The sequence below is a fragment of the Paramormyrops kingsleyae genome, chromosome 1 (genome assembly GCF_048594095.1).
Source record: "Paramormyrops kingsleyae isolate MSU_618 chromosome 1, PKINGS_0.4, whole genome shotgun sequence".
Taxonomy (NCBI): Eukaryota; Metazoa; Chordata; class Actinopteri; order Osteoglossiformes; family Mormyridae; genus Paramormyrops; species Paramormyrops kingsleyae.
This window is the reverse complement of record NC_132797.1, coordinates 43,037,228-43,060,471: the sequence shown is the minus strand read 5'-3', so window position 1 is coordinate 43,060,471 and position 23,244 is coordinate 43,037,228. Positions and strand designations below refer to the sequence as shown.

The 23,244-nt window shown below is 49.5% G+C and overlaps 1 protein-coding gene across 1 annotated transcript in view; it reads right to left on the bottom strand.

The window, feature by feature from the left end:
- Positions 1–5,182: 5,182 nt before the first annotated feature.
- LOC140592537 (uncharacterized) overlaps positions 5,183–23,244 on the bottom strand; it is a 92,956-nt gene continuing 74,894 nt past the window's right edge. The window contains exons 2-3 of the mRNA XM_072716030.1: positions 10,647–11,073; positions 5,183–7,487 (exon numbers count right to left, since the gene is read on the bottom strand). Of these exons, the coding sequence (XP_072572131.1) occupies positions 7,454–7,487; positions 10,647–11,073 (461 nt within the window). The 3' untranslated portion in view covers positions 5,183–7,453. The remainder of the gene's footprint in view (positions 7,488–10,646; positions 11,074–23,244) is intronic.

The window sequence follows — 23,244 nt, the reverse complement described above, 5'->3', positions numbered from 1 at the left end:
GTATTTATGTTAAAGCAAGACTTTTATTTTATTACAGTTGTGGGATTAATCTTTGGAAACACTTAAATTTAATAAGCACAAAAACATATGACATAAACACGACTGTATTGTGGGTTTTACGGCTTTTTTGGAGGTCACCTACTCTTCTGTTGTGAGAATTACTGACTGTCTCGTTGTTCGAATTCGTGATTCCCCCCCGCTCCCTCACGTACCCCCTACAGCCTCTTGCGTACCCCCGAGGGTATGCGTACCCTAGTTTGGAAACCGCTGCCTTACGGTAATTGCCAAGTGGACCAATAAACTTCAGGCTTCACCACCCAAAGCTGTCAAGTTCTGCAGGGAAGGAGACAAGGTGCCAAAGGCAAGTACAGCTGCCAAGAATGGGTTTTCCATCTTACTGCAAGCCTCTGACTGGGAGATGCAGATGGACCTGCAAAAGAAACTCGTCTTCCCGGAAGAGGTAGCTGTAACATCACTCAGGCCAGACATGATCCTGCTATCCAGGAGTAAGAAGACCATCCTGATGGCTGAACTTACTGTACCATGGGAGGATAGGCTCACTGTCTCTCACCAGCTGAAAAAAGCCAAGTACCAAGATGTGGTTGACGAGGCTCTTGCCAAGGATTGGTATGCAGTTATATTTCCTATATTAGTTGGCTGTGGTTGCCGTGGTTTCCCAGCAATATCAGTATGATACTTCCTACAGAAGATCGGCATGGAACCCAAACAAATAAAGAAGGCCATTGGGGAGATGGCTATGGGTGACCACAACTGGAGCCCTTCAAATAAGTAGCATTAGCTATTCCGCTCCACCTAGCCAGGATCCACAACTTATGTGGCCAGGTTTATTCTTGGCTCAGGGAGTAGGACACCCCTGCCATGCATAGTTCCAGCTGCAGGGAGCGGCAGGGAGATGACCCTGTAGCTGGTTCTCAAGGATCCTCAGACCATCTTGCCACTAAGGAGTCCCAAGAGAGGGGAGGACTTTGCTACATCTCAAATAGCTTTTGCAGATTTCTGCTTGTAGCAATGCATCTTTGATGCTTAATTCACCTAATACACTTTTAGCCCATTTACTTTCCTCATGATTACTGTAAGTGAGGTATACAGAGAAAGTACAAAATAAATTCACCATGTCACTCCAAGGGTACTGTCTAATCACGAACAAGAAGTGTGGTCCTACCCTTTCTGTTTTTTGAAATGTTGTTCTGCTTTGTGTTTTTTGAAATGTTGTTGAGTTTTCTGAAATGTCGTTGTGTTTTTTAAAATGCTATTGTGTTTTTAAAATGTTGTTGTGTTTTTTGAAATGTTGTTTTTTGACCTTCAGGGCCATATCATATCCTGCATGTCTTAAACAATCAGTAGTGCCTTAGATATCAACAAATCTATTCAACTGCGTTTTCATACAGAAAGTGTGCGTTCATCACAACTTAGAAAAACGGGACAAACCACGTCCGGTATTGATTAAAAATCCTAACTATTCCTGTATTACCCTGAAAGGCTTAGGTCAGTGGTTTTCAAACTTTTTTTGTTGTGCCCCCCTTCGCAAGCAGTTGACCTTTTATTACCCCCCCCCCCCCCCCCAGGCTTGGGTGCGTATAACTGGTACGTAAGTATGCATTCGCCGCATGAAGCAAAATGCGTGGCAATAGTCATAGCAATGCAAATCCATATTTATATTATGTGCATAAAATCTATCCATGTTTTACTTCACAGTTGTTTCATTGTCTGAAAAAAAACCAAAGGCACTGTTTTCTATTACTCCCCTTTTAAACACATAAATTAAACTTTGGATCCACTACACATTTAAGCACACTCCCCACTTGGGTTGGGCTATGCGCCCCCCCTGCAGTGCCGTAGTGCCTCCCAGGGGAGGCATGTCACACACATTGAGAATCACTGGCTTAGGAAAGAGCATTTCGCTGCAGGTCTCCACTGTGGGGCCAGAAACTTATCTTAAGTTAATCTGGGGTGTTGTGTCACTGTCATACAATTTAATACAATTTAAATCAAAGTTCTTTAATTATAATTCCAAAGCTGTCAGTATAAAGACAAGCTAGAGTAAAGATAAAATGTGCCCTTCTATTAATTAATTGTTAGTTTGGCTTGAGGGACCCGGTGATAACCTTTATTGCAATACATATATATTTTGAGTTGAGAATTGGTAGTTTCTGTGATAGGTCCTTGTGTCCTTTGATTATATAAGCATATTTAGAAAGTACTACTTTAACACTTAATGATCATGTAAAAACATAATTTTTTTTTTTCGAAGCAAATATATCATAACAGTAACAAAGAATATTGATTTTTTAAAATCATGATTAAAGTATAGATTTTCAACAGAATGAAAAATCTTTTGCATTAAATATAGATCATATAAAAATCCACTGTGCCTGTGTGAACTATTCATGTTTCCCTCATGTTGCACGTTTCCTCTGCATATCCATGTTTCCCCCCACAACTGAAACACAGGTAGGTGAGTTGCTGATTTCCACAGTGTTTGCCTGTAAGTTGGTGTTTGCTGTGTGCTGGACCGACACCTTCTTCAGGGTAGACCTCTGTCTTGTGTCCTATGCTGCCTACCATAGTATCTAGGTCATTCCCATCACATGGATTGAGAAAATGGATATGTGGATGAATGTGTGTTTTGTACCATTTCTGTGTCTTGTTTATTTTTGTAAAATTATTTATGTGACTCAATTGAAATAGTAATTTGAGTGGCGCTTTCATGTGCAAAGTTCCAATTTAAATAAACCGTGAATGCGCCAGTGTACCTTATTGAAGTCTTTGATATGTCTAATTAATTAAACAAGCTTTAATAAGTAAACAGCTAGAGTTCTACGATATCGAATCTGATTAAGGCAATGTGGTCAAAATGTCAGCAGTTTGTTTCAAAGCTATAGGATCAAAGACATTGCCAGCTGAATCTGGATATCAGAGGACCCCATCAAGCCCAAATACAATGGTAGTTGTCAGCTTCGGTGGGGAGCGCGAGCCAGGAAGCAGGCAGCGAAGCCAGGAAGTCCGGTAGAAGGTTTATTTTTAGAGGCAGAAGGACAGGTGCGGACATCGACGGACTATACAACGATGACAGATCTGGGGTACACTGACTTAGACACGGACTAAATACAAGACACAGGCTAAGGGTAACGAATCACAGGTAAGAGACAATCAGGGAATCACACGAGGTAACGAGGTGGGCGTGGCACACATCGGGAGCGGACGGAGCGGGGCGTGACAGAACCCCCCCCCAAAGGCGCGCACACCGGGCGCGCCAGAGAGGAGGCGACGGACGGGACGAAACCGGGGAACAGGACCTGAAAGACAAAACAGAACGTCAACCAAAACCAGGGAACAGGATGGAGACGCAAAACAAGAACAGGGACGAAAAGAAGGACAGGACCTGACAGAGGACAGGGAAGGCGGACAGACAGATCAAGAAGGGAGACACAGGGGGAACACCCACAGGCGACACGAAAGGGCCAGGAGTGCCAAAAGGAGGAACAAAGGGACCAGAAGGAGAGACAGGCGGGACGAACGGAAAGGGAGGAGGAAACAGGGGAGCCCGAGGGAGCCCAGGCGGGCGACAGGCAGCGGCCGGAGGGGCCGCAGGCGGGAGGGAGAAGGGAGCTGAAGGGGACCACCCAGGGGCCAAGGGAACGGGACGAGGGAGTGACGGAGGGGACACGGAGGGAGCAGGAGGGAACACCGGTGCAGGCAGGCAGAAGGGGGAAGCCGCGGCAGGCGGAGGCGCAGCCGGAGCCGGCGAAGGCGCCGTCCGACGCCCAGCCGGAGCAGGGGGGCCCGGAGGCGACCGACACGGACCCGGAGGCGGGACCGAGGACCGGCACCGAGGATCCAGGGGGGGACCCGGCGGCGACCGCCGACCCCGAGCCGGAGGACCCGCAGGCAGCCACCGAGCCACAGCCAGGGGCCGAACGGGCGAGCCAGGGGGCAGGGCGGGCGGGACCCAGGCCCTACGCCTATGTCCCCGTCCCTTGCTGGAGACGGAGAGGCGGGGTCCTGGGGGGCGTCGGCCTTGCCGGGGTAACGGCGAGGGAGTCAGGGTCTCAGGTAGGGCCGCGGGCAGGACGGGAGAGGCGGCTTCAGGCAGGGCCGCTGGCAGAGCGGCGGCAGCTGCAGCAGGGAGGACAGGCAGGCCGGGCAGGTCAGGTGGGACAGGCGGGTCAGGCAGGACAGGCGGGACGGGTGCCGCTGTCACGTGGTCAGCAGGGGGCGCCTCGGCGGGCGCCACCAGCAGGCGGCCAGCAGGGGGCGCCTCGGCGGGTGCCACCAGCACGCGGCCAGCAGGGGGCGCCTTGGTGGGCGCCACCAGCACGCGGCCAGCAGGGGGCGCCTCGGCGGGCGCGGCCTCCACGCGGCCGGCTACAGGGACTGCAGGCAAACCAGGCAGCGCAGCCGCGGGCAGATCGGCGGCGGCAGCAGGCAGCGCAGCCGCGGGCAGATCGGCGGCGGCAGCAGGCAGCGCAGCCGCGGGCAGATCGGCGGCGGCAGCAGGCAGCGCAGCCGCGGGCAGATCGGCGGCGGCAGCAGCAGCAGGCGACGTCGCGGGCAGAGCGGCGGCATCAGCAGCAGGCGGCGCCGCGGGCAGAGCGGCGGCATCAGCAGCCGGCGGTGCCGCGGGCAGAGCGGCGGCATCAGCAGCAGGCGGTGCCGCGGGCAGATCCGGAACACGCAGGTCCGGAGCCGGCAGGAAGGGTGCTGAGCGCGTGGGGCCCCTCCCTTTCCGGGCTTTGGGAACCCGGGGAACGCCGTCTCTTGCGGCGCGAATTCCGCCTTGCCCCAGACGCTCCGGCCGATAGTAAAAAGCCTCCATCGGAGGGGGCTGCTCCGGATGCGAGCTGGCCAGGCTCGTAGCGATGGTGTCATCAAAGGCGGGGAGGAGATAGCAGGCTCCCAGGAAGAGCGACGGAGTCTCCTCCTGCAGCTTCTCCCCTCGCTCGGCGAGCCGGCTTTGTAGCCGACGGAGGCATTTCCGGGCTTTGCCCAGAGGGTAGTCCTGCCCCGACGGGCGCTCCTTCCGGAGCAGGTCCCGGCCCCGGCTAGCCAGCTCCAGGGCTACCGGGTCCTCCTGTACCTCGGGCTGGGAATGCCAGTACAATGACAGCGAAGTTACATTCACTTTAAGTAGCAGAGCGATTAGAGGGGAATTGCCTACAGCTGTCCTGTCCTGCCCGTGTGGGCATGACAGAGGTTTTTTTTTTTTTTACATCAGAAAACATTATTATTTTAATGTCTTTTATGAATGCTATTATCATAGGTTTCTATATATTGTATTTTAACTTGTACTTTTTGTGAGAATGATTCACTTTGAGATATACCAAGGTATGCTTCATAACCAGAAGTAATTACAATTGTATGTTTTTTTTTGACTTAAATATTTTTACATTCAATATTACAGATGAATCAAAATAACTGGATACCAAGGTCATGCTGCCAAAAGTAGTGATTTGGTGTAAATTAACTGGAGGTTTGTGGCCTGCTTTCACACAGCTCAGTATTGAAGAAAGCTGTTAACTCATATTTGTGCGTTTTTTTATGTCTAATGTGACTTGAAATATCACCACAGTATAATTACAGAATACAAAAATATGCTGCCCCCCCTCTCCAAACACACATGTACACACACACACACACAAATTCATTTCTATGGGAAAAACGCTAAATATGACAACCTTAACCCCTACCCAGCCCTAACCATGACCAAAAGTAACCAATCAAAACAGTTTTGCATTTTTAGTTTTTCATTGCAGTCACAGATTTTTATTAAATTGAGCTTTCCCAAGGACCAGGAAACTGGGTAAAAAACTGAGTACTCATCACATTGTGGGGACATTTTGTCCCAATGAGGTAATGTATACCTGCTCACACACAAACACACACACACACACATTTATATTAATATCTTTATTCATACCCCTTACCCTCTTTATCCCTACCCAGCCCTAACCCTAAACTCAAGTAACCATACCAATACACAACTTTTAACATTTTTAGTTTTTTATTGCAGTCACAGATTTTTATATAATTGACTTTTCTCTTCAAAGATATAGTCCCCACAATGTCAAAATAACAGGTTTTTATCACATTGCGGGGACAGGAGTACATCTGTTGTGTAAGTGTTCCTACAATGTAATCTATACATTTACCCCCCTCCTACACACACACATACACAGACACATAGCCATGCGTCCCAAAGTCACTATTTTTATGCTTGATTGACTGACCACGTGAATCTACAAGCAGTAAGTTTATGTCTCCTTTATTGAAATGTGAATTGCAAAATATCCAGATATGTGTGGTGGCTGGTCGCGACAGAGGAGACAGACCCCGGAATGCAGTGTGCAACTGATTTAATATTCCAGCAAGCAGCGATCAAAGATAAGGGGAGCAGGCGGAGTCGTGGTCGTAAAGCAGGCAAAGGGTCGATGTCCAGGGAAGTCAGTCCTACACGGAGTGACGGGACAAGACGACGAGGGGAAGGGACACACGAAGCCGATGGAGGAGCAGGGCAGGACAGAGCAGGCAGGGGTAGGAGAAGGCGGGTGGATGGAACAGACGGGGCAGGCAGGGCAGGTGGAACAGCAGGGCAGGACACAGCAGGCAGGGCGATCGGGGAAGACAATAGACAGAAAACCGCTCAGTATGGCACATTAGAACAATGGCAACAATACAGTACTTCGCACTGAACATCCTGAGTCATAGACAACTTTAAGAAGTGGAGCAATTAGCTGACGAATGCCTGCTGGTGCTTGGTCCCGCCCTTGTGGGCGTGACAGTACCCCAGACAGTCGCCTCCCGGAGGCCGAGAGTGGCGACGAGGACGGGGCTTTTCTATTTCATTTTATGGCCAGGGTGTGGGTTTGGACGGATGGGCAGCGTGGAAATCAGCGACCAGAGTTGGATCCAGGACATCCGCTGCAGGCACCCAGGAGCGCTGTTCGGGACCAAACCCATCCTAATCTACCAGGTATTGCAGTTGTCCTGCCCGGCGTCGGGAGTCCAGGAGAGCTCAGACCTGGTATATTTTGGAGCCGTCCTGCAAGGTGCATGGAGGAGGTATCGCCACTGCAGTCGAGGGATGTGCCGTGATGTACCGCACAGGTTTCAGGAGAGAAGCATGGAAGGTGGGACATATTCGGTATATCTTGGGCAGCTGCAACCGGAAGGAGTCAGGTCCCACACATTTGACAATCCGGAAAGGCCTAATATAACGGGCAGACAACTTATGGCAGGATGGGAGCTTAAGGTTACGGGTAGAAAGCCATACCCTTTGTCCCACATGACAGGGGGGAGCAGCTTGTTGATGTTTGTCAGCTTGTGCCTTTTGTTTTGAGGATTGTCTGGAGAGGGCTTGCTGTGTCCGAAGCCATGTGTCCCGGGCTCCCTGGAACCAGTCATCCACTCGAGGAATGTTGCTCGTGGGTGAGTCTCAGGGGAAGAGCTGTGGGTGATAACCCAACACACTGAAAAGGCGAGAGGTTAGTCACAGGATTGACTCGGTTGTTTAGCGCATACTCTGCCCACAGAAGGTGGGTAGCCCGCTCGATGGGTTTGTCTTTACAAAGTAACCGCAGAGCTTTGGAGACCTCCTGATTAGACCTTTCAGCCAGACCGTTAGATTGGGGATGGTAGTCGTAGGTCAGACTGAGGGAGATGTTTAATTTAGCACAGAAAGCACGAAACACCTGAGAAGAAAACTGGGGACCTCGGTCTGAAACTACATCCTCTGGCAACCCGTAATACCTGAACACCCAGGTGATTAACAACTCGGCTATGTCCGCCGCGTTTGGAAGCTTAGGCAAAGCGATGAGTCGGCACATCTTCGAGAAGAGATCCACGATGGTGAGAATTACGGTGTTCCCCTTCGAGAGGGAAAGGTCGGTTACGATATCCATGACAATATGTGACCAGGGTCAGGAAGGGATTTGTAGAGGATGAAGCAACCCAGCGGGTGGTTGGTGTGAAGCCTTGAGTTGAGCACATTCCGGACACAAGGCCACATATTGCTCCACCTCCCTCCTCCATCCGGGCCACCAGTATTTTCGGGCCACCGGCCGGAAGGTAGTGGCGACCCCCGGGTGTCCTGTACTGCGAGATGTATGCACCCACCTTATTACGGTTGACCAATGGGGCCCAGGTACATACAGTCTTCCCGGGGGGCAGCCGAGAGGTGGACTGGAGTGCTCATTCGCAGTGCGAATGGTCTCCTCTAGCACTAGAATTCCTGGAAAAATGAGGCTCTTCTCAGGAGGAGCCCCCCCCCTACTCCCCACACAAGCTGCCCGCCCCCTCTGCAGCACCATTAACACCTTTTGTTTAATGAATCACAGTCACTCAGTCAAAGTCACCCCCCAGCCTGAAGTCACTTCTTCAGCTCAGGTCTGCACTAAAGAGTTTATCTAGCAGTGTGTTGTAAGGAATCGTATACATGCTTTGATATAGCATAATTGGAAATATAGTGGAACCCCCAAATCTACTAGGGTAACCGTGGTGTCAATTACACAAATATGTGATATAACAAATACATATACTTGATGTATGTTCTTTACACAACTATATGTGTAAATTTATGATCAAATAAATGTGCAGACAATCTCATACACGTGCATGCATGTACATTTTTGATATAAACACTTCATATGGTACATGGGAAAAAGTTGCATCATTGAGTCATGAGTGCAAGCTGCCAGAAATTTAGACACAGAATGTGTAAATTTCAAGTATCAGATGGTATAAAGATAAAGAGCATATGTGTGTGTGTATGAAAGAGAGAGAGAGTCAGTGTCATTCAAGTGGAAGATACACATTTATTATATAAAATAAGCAGATACACAAAAGGTACAAAACCATTTCGTGTGAACTGTTTCCGTGGAAGGTGCACTGTAGCATTATTTAAAAAAAAAATTTATAACAAAAGGTTGAACTTTACACATTACATCGTATAACATTTTTGGCACCCCTCGAGTAAACAATATTTCGTTTTTACTGCGTGACACATTTATAATGCATATACCATGCTAATGTCATGCCAGTATCCTTTTACCGATATACGTAAATCAGTTTGAACTTTTAGCTCTAACTTTTACAACTGAATAAGGTCACACAGATTGTTGCAGACATCAACTGTATGTATTTATTATATCAAATATAACCGCTTGAATGTGATACGGAAACATACATACGCGAAAGTCTTCTTTATTGTGCCGTAATATATTTGGACCGCAATCTGTTTCTGAGTAATTAGCCCTTTTGTGTGCTCCAAACATGTAACGTGTGAACTGTTTCCGTATGACGTTCACTATGGCATCTCATAATCCCATACATGATTGCACACACGTCCGGAGTAATTTACAGTATTTTGTGTGCTCATAACTATACAATGTTTCACATGTAACGTGTGAACTGTTTCCGTGTGAAGTTCACTGTGGCATCTCATAATCCCATACATGATTGCACATACGTCCGGAGTAATTTATAGTCTTTTTCGCACGTAGCGATGTCAGTGTGTATACTTGCAAAGTGCATTGTGCTATCTCATAACAGATGGACATAGTAATCAGTAGTCTTTTTTGTGCTCATAACTACGCAATGTTTCATATGTAACGTACGAAGTTTCCCTGCAAGGTGCACTGTGCCATTTTTTAACAGGCGGAATGTGTGTTTTAGCACATACCTTTATTGTGTTTTGTAAGATACTTGGACTTCATACGGTCTTTACACCGTAAAGTTGCAAGTTCCATTTTTTTTCTTCATTACTTATAAAAATGCTTTGTCTGTCGGCACATTTATAATGCATATATCGCGCTAATGTCATGCCAGGGTAATTTTGACGACATAAATCAATTAATTTGTCTTTTAGCCCTGATCGAACTTTAAAACTGAAAAAGAGATTAACACCAATTGTTACAGACAGTAAGCAAATGCATTTATTTATTCTTTCAAATACTTTCGGGAAACTGAAATCGCAATTGCTGAATCAAGAGAAATGGGGATTAAATTGTATTTCAAATTACGATTATAATATACATTTATTTTACGATTCCTCAGACCAAACTGTTAGAAAGACGTTTCTGAGCAGATCCGAGGTTGAAACCGTGAAACTCGCTTTCATTTGCAAAACAATAGGTGTTGATTGGCGCTGATGAGGGGGCGGGCAGTTTGTGTGGGGAGTGAGGGGGGGGCTCCACCAGAGGTGCGTCCGAGATTTTTCGTAGGCTTTAGGGATTCTAGTGCTAGGGACCATGAGATGGTGGCCACGAAGCAAGATGGGGTCAGGATGGAGGAGGTTAATTCTACTGCTGCTGGGGTTTTGTACTGCCGGGAAAGGGCAACCGCCTTTACATTTTTTGATCCTGGGAGGTAGGTGACTGTAAAATGAAAACGGGCAAAAAACATGGCCCACCGGGCCTGTCGGGGGGTAAGCCTTTTTGCCTTCTGTATGTATTCTAGATTCCAGTGGTCAGTGAAGACCTGGAAAGCGAGTTTAGCCCCCTCTAACTAGTGTCTCCACTCCTCCAACGCCAGTTTGATGGCTAAAAGTTCCCCATCCCCCACATCGTAATTACATTCGGCTGGTTAAGTTTTTTGGAGTAATAGGCGCAAGGGTGTCGGTGACCAGTTACCGGGTATCTCTGTATGAGCACGGTTCCGACGCGTCGACCTCCACTTCAAAGGGGTCCTCTGGACGTGGTTGTTGGAAGACAGGAGCAGAACAGAAGGTCTGCTTCAGCTTCTGGGAGGCGATGTCGGCCTCAGGAGTCCACTGGAGATGGGTACCCTTTCCGCGGGTAAGGAAGGTGAGAGGCGCGGCAATCCGACTGAAAGACCTTATGAACCGGTGGTAGAAATTGGCGAATCCCAGAAACTGTTGCAGTTCTTTGATGGTGCGAGGCCGCAACCATTCTTGGATGGAGACCACTTTACGTTCGTCCATCACTACAGCCCCTGGTCTGATGACATACCCCAGGAACTGTACCTGATTTCGATGAAACTCACACTTCTCTCCCCTTCGTGAAGCCGCTGAAGAACCTGACGAACGTAGTTTATATGCTGGGAGAGGGAAGACGAGTAGATCAAAATATCGTCTATATACACGATGACAAACTGATTCACCATGTCTCGAAAGACAGCATACATAAATGCCTGGAAGATTGACGGGCTATTAGCCAACCATAAGGCATAACCAGATATTCATATTGACCTTTGTGAGTGATAAAGGAGGTTTTCCATTCATCCCATTCATCCCATTCATCATGGTGAAGTTTGTAATTTGACATTCAAAGTATAGACATTGCAAAATGCAGTTTGGAACACTTGCAGAAACATTATAAAAGTACATAGTAAGCAATGCTGGCAGTTTGTTTTGATCCCAGATATCTGATCACCAAAGTCTTGGCTACATGAAGATGACTAAATGGTGTAGTTGCAACATTCATTTGGATAAATAAATAAGAAAAACCTAACTCATGTAACTATTTCTGTCTCCATTCATTGAATATGTAGCAACTTTCATGTGTATGAATGAGCCATCGTCACCTGGCCACGTCCCCAACCCCCTTTTATGGCGCTGAAGGGGATGTATCTGGATCGCGTTTCACCGTTGCGCTGTTAATCAAATTACCATACGAATGCGATTTGAATACGCGCTAATGCGGCTATTTAGAATGTGAATAGCGATCTTCAGGTGAGAGCGGTATACACGCCCCCGATGCAGGTAAAACAAAGTAAGATGACAAGGTTTACTTTTTTGCCGATTTAACCTAATTAAAAAAACTTTAATACTTCCGACAATGGACGTTTTGAAAAGAAGACAGATTACGGATTTATCCAGCGTTTTTTTCATGATTCCACATTAAGATTTCAGCGAGATATAAACTGAAATAGACGCGAAAAGTACGCGATGTCGCCGACGACATACTCGACCCCAGAGAGTTAAGTTTGGCTTTTGTATACCGTGTATATTGATTTACTCATGAATACTAGTCTCAATATACAGATAGGTTATGTTTGTATGACACAAAAAAATTTGATCACATCACACCAGTCTTATCCTCCCTTCACTGGTTACCAGTTAAGTCTCAGATTGACTATAAAATACTGCTGTTAACCTATAAAGCACTGAATGGCCTTGCACCAGACTACCTTAATAATCTGCTGACCACATACAATCCCCCACGTTTGCTTCGATCTCAAGGTGCGGGATATCTGTTAGTACCTAGGGTAGAAAGATCTACGGCAGGCTGCAGAGCTTTCTCCTATAGAGCTCCTCAGCTGTGGAACGGTCTTCCACCGGATGTGCGGGTTTCAGGCTCACTTTCAATATTCAAGTCTAGACTAAAAACACACCTATTTAGTTTAGCTTATAGGGACACTAGTTCGAGCTCTAGCTAGCTTCTCACCTTGCGGGATACCGCATATTTTTCAAGTCGATAAAAATTATATAAACTTATAAACTTAAATTAATTTCAAACATATTGGTGGAGATATTTAAAATTACCTGAGCTAATAATTCCTACATAATTGGTGGAGAATGTGGGTACAAGGTTTAAACTTTTTGTGAGCACACAATTTAAACTTTTTATGACCGAACGTGCAGTTGAATAAGCACTACTGTGAACAGGTTGCAAAGTTGAGGATTAATTGCACTCACAGCAGTCCGAAGGCATTTAAGCGGGATCATACGGGCTTATTATTTTTATTTCTATTATTAGTAATTTTCTTGTTTTATTTTCAGTTATTTTATTTTAGTTTTCATTCGTTTTAAACTGCAGTAAACTTAAACCCTATATCTGACGAGATTCTCAGGTATAGCGCGTTGTTTCCAGGATCGATTCGGACGAGTTTCTCCGTTTCTATATATCCTGGCAGAGATCTCTCTCTCTATTAGCAAACAGGAATTCTTGTTAAGAGGTTCTAGCCTGAATTCTGTTGCTCTTGTACTCCCTGAGATAAGACCGATAGCTTAGCTACCTATCGGGATCTTTCTCGTATGTGTGTGCCTGCTTTAGACAAAGCAAGTTTAACACCGCTTTGCGCTGTGAGACAAGTGTGTGTGTTATTTAGAATTTGGGAGTCTCCAGTGCTTGAGACCCGCCGTGGTTAAGCACCATTTGCGACGAGATATAGTGCACTCGTTATTTAGATCCGTCGCCGTAACGCGAGTGCTGTCTCGCTTCAGCAATTGTTTTAAAGGGTTTTAAACTGCGCAAGACACAGAAGTTATCCGCAAGCGGCGTGTGCATACATTAAAAGTGTATATCACTCATCTAGCGTCGGCAACCGCCTAGCAACCGTCTTGGTTACGAGTGCAGTCAGCGAACGCTACTCTAACCAAAGGTCAGAGCCCTGAAGGCCTGCCTGACGCCATTTGTTTTTTTTCTTCTGGGTCACCAGTGACCCCACCCCTTATAGGCTCACTTGTCGGGGACCCCCCCCCACAAAGGGAGCAACACCCAATTGCGCCTCTAGTGGTCAGGCATTGGACTACCACTCCATTTCAAAAGTGCGCCTCTAGTGGTCAGGCATAGAACTACCACTCCATTTCGAAATTGCGCCTCTAGTGGTCAGCCAAAGTAGTATAACAACATCTGAGTTGGGTCTCTAGTGGTCAACACCGGTAATACCAACACACAGGTTCTTGCCTGAAAGCAGGAATCAACTTCACAGACCAAATCGATTAGATCACAACACATTAACATCTAATTAGGTTATTGCTGCATAACTAATTGATGTTTACAATTAAACAATAAGAAACAATTAATTTGGTTTGATTTCTGTTTTACCTTTTTGATTTATTTTAGGTTTTACTTAATTTTATGCTTTCATCCACTCCATCTCTCCCCCAACAAGGAGATTTGCATAGAAGTTCAACCCTTATTAATAACAGTAAACCAGTTACATACACAATCACATCAGGGAGTCGTTGAGGTTTTGGACGTGATCGGTTGAGCTTTTCCTGTGCTGGGTGCTTACCATTCGCTCTCTGTTGGTTGAGCTTGCCTGTAGCTCTGCTACATAAGAACATAAGAACTATACAAACGAGAGGAGGCCATTCGGCCCATCGAGCTTGCTTGGGGAACTGCTGTCACAGTTTGTCAGAATCGAAGGGGAGTTCTCAGCAATTGGACGCCCAAAAGCGCGCCAGCCTGGCTGCACCCGCTGACTCATTAAGGGCAAGGCTGACAGGTACCTCAGGCAGTCACTACAACTTTTGAGCAGGACCTCGTCTAGGGTGAGTTCTGAGAACGGCCCTAGCTTGGACTCTCACTAGGGTGGGTGACACCTGAAGGCTATTTTGCCAGCCTTGGTCGAGTCAGGTCTCAGGCAGTGCAGCCGATAAGCTGAGCCCCACCTGGGTTGTCTCAGTTGTGCGTACAGAACACCCCCTTCCAAGTTGACATTGCTGGGGATCGGGGGAGTGGGAGCTGGACTTGGGCCTGCTTGGCTGGGATTGAGCTTGTGGGACGTGCCCTACTCAGGAGGGACACCTGACAGCGTTCAAACCTCTCTAACTGCATGACTAGCTTAACACCGCATCACCTCATATAGGGACAAATAAAGCAGAACCTGCTAGTGGTCCCCCGTCTGGTCAAAGCGGAGTTGTACAACAGAGCCCAACCCAGGGGTAATCTGATCTGCAACAGCAAGCTACGTTTGAATGCAGTCCCATTGGTTTGAAGCTGTTATTTCTCATTTCCTGTTCCCAACTTCTCCTGTGGTCTTCTGACACTGTCAATAGTCACAGATCTGCAATTTCCAGGATAAGGCTTTATCCTTTCCCCCTCACTAGGGCATCTCTCAGGCCCTAGAGTAACTCACACTGTTCTAACCTGCAACAACTTCTCCCAGGGAACAATTTTTGTTTGTTTATTTTGTCGTGGGTAACTATTCCCGTGGTTCACTACACCCTTCCAGTTACCCATTGACAGGCCCCAGTTGTACTTTACTTTATTTTGTTGGTTTAATTTTTTCGCCCAGATTTAGGTGTTAGGCCTCCCACCTAGGCAACTCCCAGCCTGAGTAACAGATTTCTGCAGCCACCCTCCTGTTGACCGAGTCACAATGACCCACATGGAAAGCCCACTGGACCAGTGGAAAGATTTTGGTATCTGGCCTGAAGATGTGACTCCCAACTTGCCGCCTGGTCATGTCGATCTCACATGGTCCAAAGAAGCTGACCAAATTGAGGACGACATTGCCGAACTTATGGACATGCCACCCACTCAGAAATGCGGGAGTAAAGAGCTAACCAAAATACTCGGCTCCCTCGCACACAAACTCCTAGCCAGGCTGAAGATGAATGAAGAGGGAACGTCCCATCTCCAGCAAAGGGTGCAAGCACTCCAACAGCAGGAGAGAGACACCCAACAACTTCTGGCTGAGACACAGAGAGATGCCGCCCAGGCCCAGTATCACATTGGGAATCTGGAGCAAGAACTCCAAAAGAGAAGCTCTCCACCCCATGAGGAGGAAGAGACGGAAGAAGGCGAAATGCCTCACACCAGCAAAAAGCTTCAACACGCCCTGGAAGAGCTCAGAGCTGAAGCTGACCAGCAAAAACAGCAAGCCAGAGCCACCAGAGAAAACCTTGAAGCCAGACTCGACCAGGCCGACACCCTGCTGGACAGAGCCCACATGGAGCTCAAGAACAAGGATGGTCGGATCCAGGCCCTGGAAAACCATCTGGCAGAGGCACAGAGAAATCTGCACAAGATGAATCACCAACTGATCAGCTCCCAGGAACAGCTCACCAATGCCATAATGAAACATCGGGCTGAAGCAGAAGAGATTGACCGGGTGAGACAGGAAATGAAGCAAGCATATGAGGTGAAGTTGGAATTCGAGGCACCCTATGAATCAGCAATGGGACCGACGTCATCTCTAACAGTGCGGTCGCTCCCAAGGCACACGGGGATCTCTCATCGGAACGAGGTAAATCCCTGCCCCTCACCAGACCTTGAGGAGAATAGCTGCCACAGCTATTCTCAGGAGGGACCAGCAGCACCCAACATTTTGGACACACCCACCTCAATGGAACCGTCGCAACACCACTACTTTGATGAAAATGTCTGTCAAGACATGATCACCATTTATGTAGATGGGTGCTCATTCAAACATCAGGGGACCCTGAAAGCTGGAGCTGGCATTCTGTGGCTCAACGATGACCACGTCCCACCACAGCAGCTCAAGCTTGGTCCTCACACGTCACAGTACGCAGAGCTGGCAGCAATCTTAATCACCCTGGAGATGGCCTCCGAACGTGAAGTAAAGGACCTGCTGATCTGCAAAGACTTCAGCTATGCACGTCTCAGCTTCATGTGCCATCTCCCTCACTGGACACAGAATGGCTTCAAGACATCAGGGAACAAGCCAGTCAAACACCAAGACCTCCTGCACATGTGCGATGCTCTGATTACCGCACGAAACACGCAGATCTATTGGAAGAAGGTCTGTGGTCATTCCAGACTCCCAGGACTTCACAAGACATACAATGACTGCATGGACGCACTCGCTAAAGCAGGAGCATTGCATGGTGACTGTCCCCTCCCACCCACCCATGCTGTCCAGGTCGCCAGCCACAGCCGAGCATCTACCTCGATGCCAGAGGCCTCACTGCTGAAACTTTCCCTTCAGGTCTCCAACTCTGACATCATCTCTCTCCAGCCCACTGATGCTGTGCTCAACAAGGTCTGCGATCACCTCCGCGACCTCTCTGCTAACTCGATCTCCACAACTGATCAGGCATCCCTTCCTGACCTCCATCACCTGATCATGGCTTTACCCTTTCTTCATCTTGCCGAGGGCGTACCTCTTGATGTCCCTGATGCCCACACTTCACCACGGCTCGTGGTCCCTCAGGCACAAAGGGGGGTCATGCTACTGAACGCCCACGAAGCACCCGGTGCAGGACACCGCAATGCCAAAACAACCAACGAGGCACTCAAGATGAAGCCATTCCAACCAAAAGAAGGACAACTTCTCCAGCCGAAATATCCTTCAAAACCCCAACAGGAAAGACCAAAGAGGAAAGATGGTCACAGATAGGGTAGACTAAGGTGGTGGGCTTGACTACTGATATCTGGGTGACCTTTTCATTTTTTTTTTGTTTATCTGTTTCTTTGTTTTGATAACTTTTCATTTTATTTTGTTGTTGTTTTTGGTAAGGACCTGGGGTGGCTCACGCATGCCCGGGAAATTACTGAAGAGGATCCGGTTTTGCAATTTTCTTTGTCCTGTTTATTTCTTTGCAATTGTTCTCTGGCCGAGAATTGTTGCCCACTATACTTTCTCCCTGTTCCTTTTGCACCGGTGTGCACAACATTTAGAGTCTCGACTCACCACCTCACTCCTAATCTGGTCTTTTATTTACTACCCCCTACCACTAGGATGTTGTTTCCCCCGCTACTAGCATTACTCTGGCTAGGAGGCTGAGGCTCCAGTCTGACACAGCGTTCCCTGGACCTCCGCCTGGCACCGTCTTCCGGGGACAGCCCGGTCTCATGATTACCAACTGTTGTACCCACACAGAAAGAGTATTCATCTGACGACGTCAACCGAGCCCATTACCTGCACAAGAGACCGCAAACTAGTGGGACAGGTGTCCGACGGACCCAGGATGCCCTGCATCATGCTGCCGCGGACACTACCCACAGTTTGGAGCAGTTACCCAATGACCGTGACCCAAGCTGAGTCCAATCAACTACCCAAGAGGCTCCTGGGCACCCTGCTGGGAGCTGCAGGAGCCGTTGGCACCCTGTTCGACATAGGGTTCACCACTCCTCACGGTCCCAGAAGCCAGGCGCCAGCCCCTGCGCCTCCTCCCTGTCCATCCTGTCACTGTGCCACCCAGAGTGCCAAACAATGGGATGTCAACAATGCCTTGATGCATGGTGGTGATCCTGTTTCAACTTCCGTCGCCTGAATGATGGCAATGCCATCATCAGCCGAAAGGGGGGATATGTAGGATCACACATGCACATATCACAGGGCCTAAATTCCAGGTGGCCTGAGACAAGGCCGAGCCTGGTACGAGAGGCACCAAAGGGGGGTTACACACACAAACACACACACACAGATAACAAGGGAGGCCAGCACTCCAACTTTTATCGCCCAAAGATTTAGGGACCTACAGACAAGCAGAGTGGACCTAATGGACAGGGGTCCCTCGACTTGGCACACAACCCCGTCCCCATACATTCTGCCTTAGATATCACTCACCCAACAGACGAACACCCTAAAGGAAGTTTCATTTAAGTTTGGCTTTTGTATACCGTGTATATTGATTTACTCACGACTACTAGTCTCAATATACAGATAGTGTCAGGGTCAGCCCCTGCTGTCCTTCCGTGTCCCTTCCCTGTTTGACCAGCAGGTGTTGCTGGTCATCCCGTTCTCATGTTAGTCTTTGTTCTCCCCTGTTACCTGTCTGGTCTTGTGGCTCAATGTGTTTGAGCATGTGGTTGTCTGTGTACCCTTCTGTCCTGAGTACCCTTCTGTCCTATGTTTGAATCCCACCTCCTGTTTTTGTATTTTGCTCCCTAGTGTTTCATTTGAGTTCTTGTGTCTGATTTTGTAGTTGGTTTTGGTTTTGTTCCTTGTGCCCCTGCTTGTGTCTTTACCTGTTTAATTCCCTACTGTTGGATTAGGTTTCCTTGGTTAGTTCTTAGTTTCCCTGTTTTTAGTTCCTTTGAGTTATTGGTTTCACCTGTGTCCTGTTTCCCTAGTCTTTGTTAATCAGCCTCACCTGCCCTGTGTTAGTCATTACCCCATAGTATATTAGTTCCTGCCTTTGTTCTGTTCCCCGCTGGTGCATTGCGTCGTGTCTCTGATGTCAACGTTTGTCTAGTTTATTCCTCCCTGTTTAGTTTTGACCCCTCGTGGTCCTTTTGGTTTCTTTGTGTTTGTAGTTTTTTCTGTCATTAGTAATAAAACCTTTTGTTCTTGGAGCTGCAAGTGGGTCGTCCGCCCTTTCTTGTGCACCATGCCTCGTTCCCGCACCCGAGCCACCCGGAAACATGACAGAATGCACCAGCCAACAGGACGATCCCCAGGCTCCGGAACACCTGCTCCCCCTGAAGTTCTGGTCACCGTCCAGGTACGTCGGGAGGAGCTTGGTTCTCTTCAGGCCATCTGGCAACGGCTATCCCAGACCCCAACGGTTCTCCAGTCACCGTGGTTGTGTCGGACCCTGATGGAAGCTGGCAAACAGCTTCTCCAGCTCTCTCCTACATCTCCAGAGGAGGAGGTACGTCGGCTGGAGAGAGTTTTCTGGCACCTGGTGGATCTGGCTGGGTCGCCTGAGGTCCCTGACCCAGGTTCCAGTGGGGAACTCACAGCCGTGATGCCCGAGCCCTGCCCAGGGGAAGCCACGGCCGCTTCCGCCGCTCTGCCCGAGCCCTGCCCAGGGGAAGCCACGGCCGCTTCCGCCGCTCTGCCCGAGCCCTGCCCAGGGGAAGCCACGGCCGCTTCCGCCGCTCTGCCCGAGCCCTGCCCAGGGGAAGCCACGGCCGCTTCCGCCGCTCTGCCCGAGCCCTGCCCAGGGGAAGCCACGGCCGCTTCCGCCGCTCTGCCCGAGCCCTGCCCAGGGGAAGCCACGGCCGCTTCCGCCGCCCTGCCCGAGCCCTGCCCAGGGGAAGCCACGGCCGCTTCCGCCGCTCTGCCCGAGCCCTGCCCAGGGGAAGCCACGGCCGCTTCCGCCGCTCTGCCCGAGCCCTGCCCAGGGGAAGCCACGGCCGCTTCCGCCGCCCTGCCCGAGCCCTGCCCAGGGGAAGCCACGGCCGCTTCCGCCGCCCTGCCCGAGTCTTGCCCAGAAGTCATGCCCGCTTCCGTCGCCCTGCCCGAGTCCTGCCCAGGAGAAGTCACGGCCGCTTCCGCCGCCCTGCCCGAGCCCTGCCCAGGGGAAGCCACGGCCGCTTCCGCCGCTCTGCCCGAGCCCTGCCCGGGGGAGGCCACGGCCGCTTCCGCCGCTCAGTCCGAGCCCTGCCCAGGGGAGGCCACGGCCGCTTCCGTCGCTCTGCCCGCGCCCGGCCCACAGAGGGCCGCCGCCTCTGCTCTGTCTGCGCCCGGCCCACAGGGGGCCGCCGCCTCTGCCCTGTCTGCGCCCGACCCACAGGAGGTCGGCGCTTCTGCGAGGCCCCGGCCGCCCGTGCCCGGCCCACAGGGGGCCGTCGCCTCTGCTCCTGCTCTGCCCCGGCCGCCCGTGCCCGGCCCACAGGGGGCAGCAGCCTCTGCTCCTGCTCTGCCCCGGCCGCCCGCGCCCGGTCCTCAGGGGGCAGCAGCCTCTGCTCTGTCCGCGCCCGGCCCACAGGGGGCCGCCGCCGCCTCTGCTCTGTCCACGGCTGGTCCACGGGGGACCATGCCACTTGACTTTGCCCCTGCATCTCCGGCCAAGGCCGTCCTGGCCCCAAGCCCCAGGTTCCAGACTTCTACCTCCACCAAAGCGGACCTTGCATGGCGCGGGTGGAGGTCCAGCAGAGGACCGGGCCGGTTCTCTGTTTCCCGAAAGGGGAGACGGGGACACACCAGGCGGTCCAACCGCCCAGACCCAGTCCCTTCGCCTTCCAGTTCCCTTTCCTGTCAGATGCCCTCCTCGTTCCCTAGTCCTGCATTTCCTGTGTCGGTGTTTTCCAGTTCCAGTTCCCGTCCCTGTCCTGCAGTCCCTTTCACATCACCCTCCAGTTCCTGTCCTGTTCCCTCCTCATCGCTCCCCAGTTCCAGTCCTGCAGTCCCTTCCTCGTTGCCCTCCAGTCCCAGTGCCCGTCCTGCCATCGTCACCTCGTCATTGTCCTCTGGTTCCCGTCCTCATCCTACAGTCCCTTCCTCCTCATCACCCTCCAGTCCTTCACTCCCTTCCTCATCGCCCTCCAGTTCCCGTCCTCGTCCTGCAGTCCCTTCCTCCTCGCCCTCCAATCGGCCACCAGGCCCACACCCTACCCAACCTTTTCCTTTTATGTTTCCTGGCCAGCTGCCCCAACAAGTCCCATTTCTGCCCTTCCCTTTCAGTTCATCTGCCCCGTTTCGGTCCCAGTCCCATGTCCCTGGTCCTTTCCCTCGCCCTGCTCCTTTTGTTCCTTTCCCTTCCGGTTCCCCTACACCATTTTGTTTTCTACCTCGTACCCCTGTTCCTCAGTCTCCGCGTCCATTCCCGAGTCTTTTTGTTCCTGGTCCCCAAGTTCTGTCCCCTGCTGTGTTCCCTCATCTAGTTGTCTTGTCCCAGCTCCTGGTGCCTGCCCTATCTGTTTTTGTTCCCCTCTTGTCCGAGTTCTTGATTTTGTCTGTCCAGTTCCTTGGTTTTCGTTAGTGGGTTCCCTGTCTTGTTCTATGTCCTAGTCCTGTCTGCCTGTTCTTTGTGGCCCTGGCAGTGCCCTTGCGCGCGCCCGGTGTTCGCGCGTTCGGTGGGGGGTACTGTCAGGGTCAGCCCCTGCTGTCCTTCCGTGTCCCTTCCCTGTTTGACCAGCAGGTGTTGCTGGTCATCCCGTTCTCATGTTAGTCTTTGTTCTCCCCTGTTACCTGTCTGGTCTTGTGGCTCAATGTGTTTGAGCATGTGGTTGTCTGTGTACCCTTCTGTCCTGAGTACCCTTCTGTCCTATGTTTGAATCCCACCTCCTGTTTTTGTATTTTGCTCCCTAGTGTTTCATTTGAGTTCTTGTGTCTGATTTTGTAGTTGGTTTTGGTTTTGTTCCTTGTGCCCCTGCTTGTGTCTTTACCTGTTTAATTCCCTAGTGTTGGATTAGGTTTCCTTGGTTAGTTCTTAGTTTCCCTGTTTTTAGTTCCTTTGAGTTATTGGTTTCACCTGTGTCCTGTTTCCCTAGTCTTTGTTAATCAGCCTCACCTGCCCTGTGTTAGTCATTACCCCATAGTATATTAGTTCCTGCCTTTGTTCTGTTCCCCGCTGGTGCATTGCGTCGTGTCTCTGATGTCAACGTTTGTCTAGTTTATTCCTCCCTGTTTAGTTTTGACCCCTCGTGGTCCTTTTGGTTTCTTTGTGTTTGTAGTTTTTTCTGTCATTAGTAATAAAACCTTTTGTTCTTGGAGCTGCAAGTGGGTCGTCCGCCCTTTCTTGTGCACCATGCCTCGTTCCCGCACCCGAGCCACCCGGAAACATGACAGATAGGTTATGTTTGTATGTGTCCTTAGGCAATCTTAGTGTTTTGTGTGCCACCCTTATAACCATGTTCACGGAGTATCACCTATTTTACCCCTTTGCACTTGAACACATATAAAATTAAATAAATAGATAGGCATAGCTACCATTGTATATATGTTCTCATGGTATACCAGAAGAATCTGGAAAATTAGTGTAACCAATGTGTCCTAACTTTTAGAGAGTCTTCTTTGTTAACAACCCTCCTTCTCTTCCAACATTCCTTTGCGGTCCTTATCTGATCTTGGTGGACTGTTACCAAGTTTCGTGGTTCTAACATACTATGTTAAAAGAACTGAATTAAGGTGTATCTTATCCATTCTGGAGAAGATGAATTGGCATAAGCCACACCAAACAAAATATGTTGTTTCCAGATGTGCAACTTATATTGATATTACCACAAGCTAACGGCCACACCTATCTATGGATAAGATGTGCTGTTTGTAATATACACTCACCTAAAGGATTATTAGGAACACCTGTTCAATTTCTCATTAATGCAATTATCTAATCAACCAATCACATGGCAGTTGCTTCAATGCATTTAGGGGTGTGGTCCTGGTCAAGACAATCTCCTGAACTCCAAACTGAATGTCAGAATGGGAAAGAAAGGTGATTTAAGCAATTTTGAGCGTGGCATGGTTGTTGGTGCCAGACGGGCCGGTCTGAGTATGTCACAATCTGCTCAGTTACTGGGATTTTCACGCACAACCATTTCTAGGGTTTACAAAGAATGGTGTGCAAAGGGAAAAACATCCAGTATGCGGCAGTCCTGTGGGCGAAAATGCCTTGTTGATGCTAGAGGTCAGAGGAGAATGGGCCGACTGATTCAAGCTGATAGAAGAGCAACTTTGACTGAAATAACCACTCGTTACAACCGAGGTATGCAGCAAAGCATTTGTGATGCCACAACACGCACAACCTTGAGGCGGATGGGCTACAACAGCAGAAGACCCCACCGGGTACCACTCATCTCCACTACAAATAGGAAAAAGAGGCTACAATTTGCACGAGCTCACCAAAATTGGACAGTTGAAGACTGGAAAAATGTTGCCTGGTCTGATGAGTCTCGATTTCTG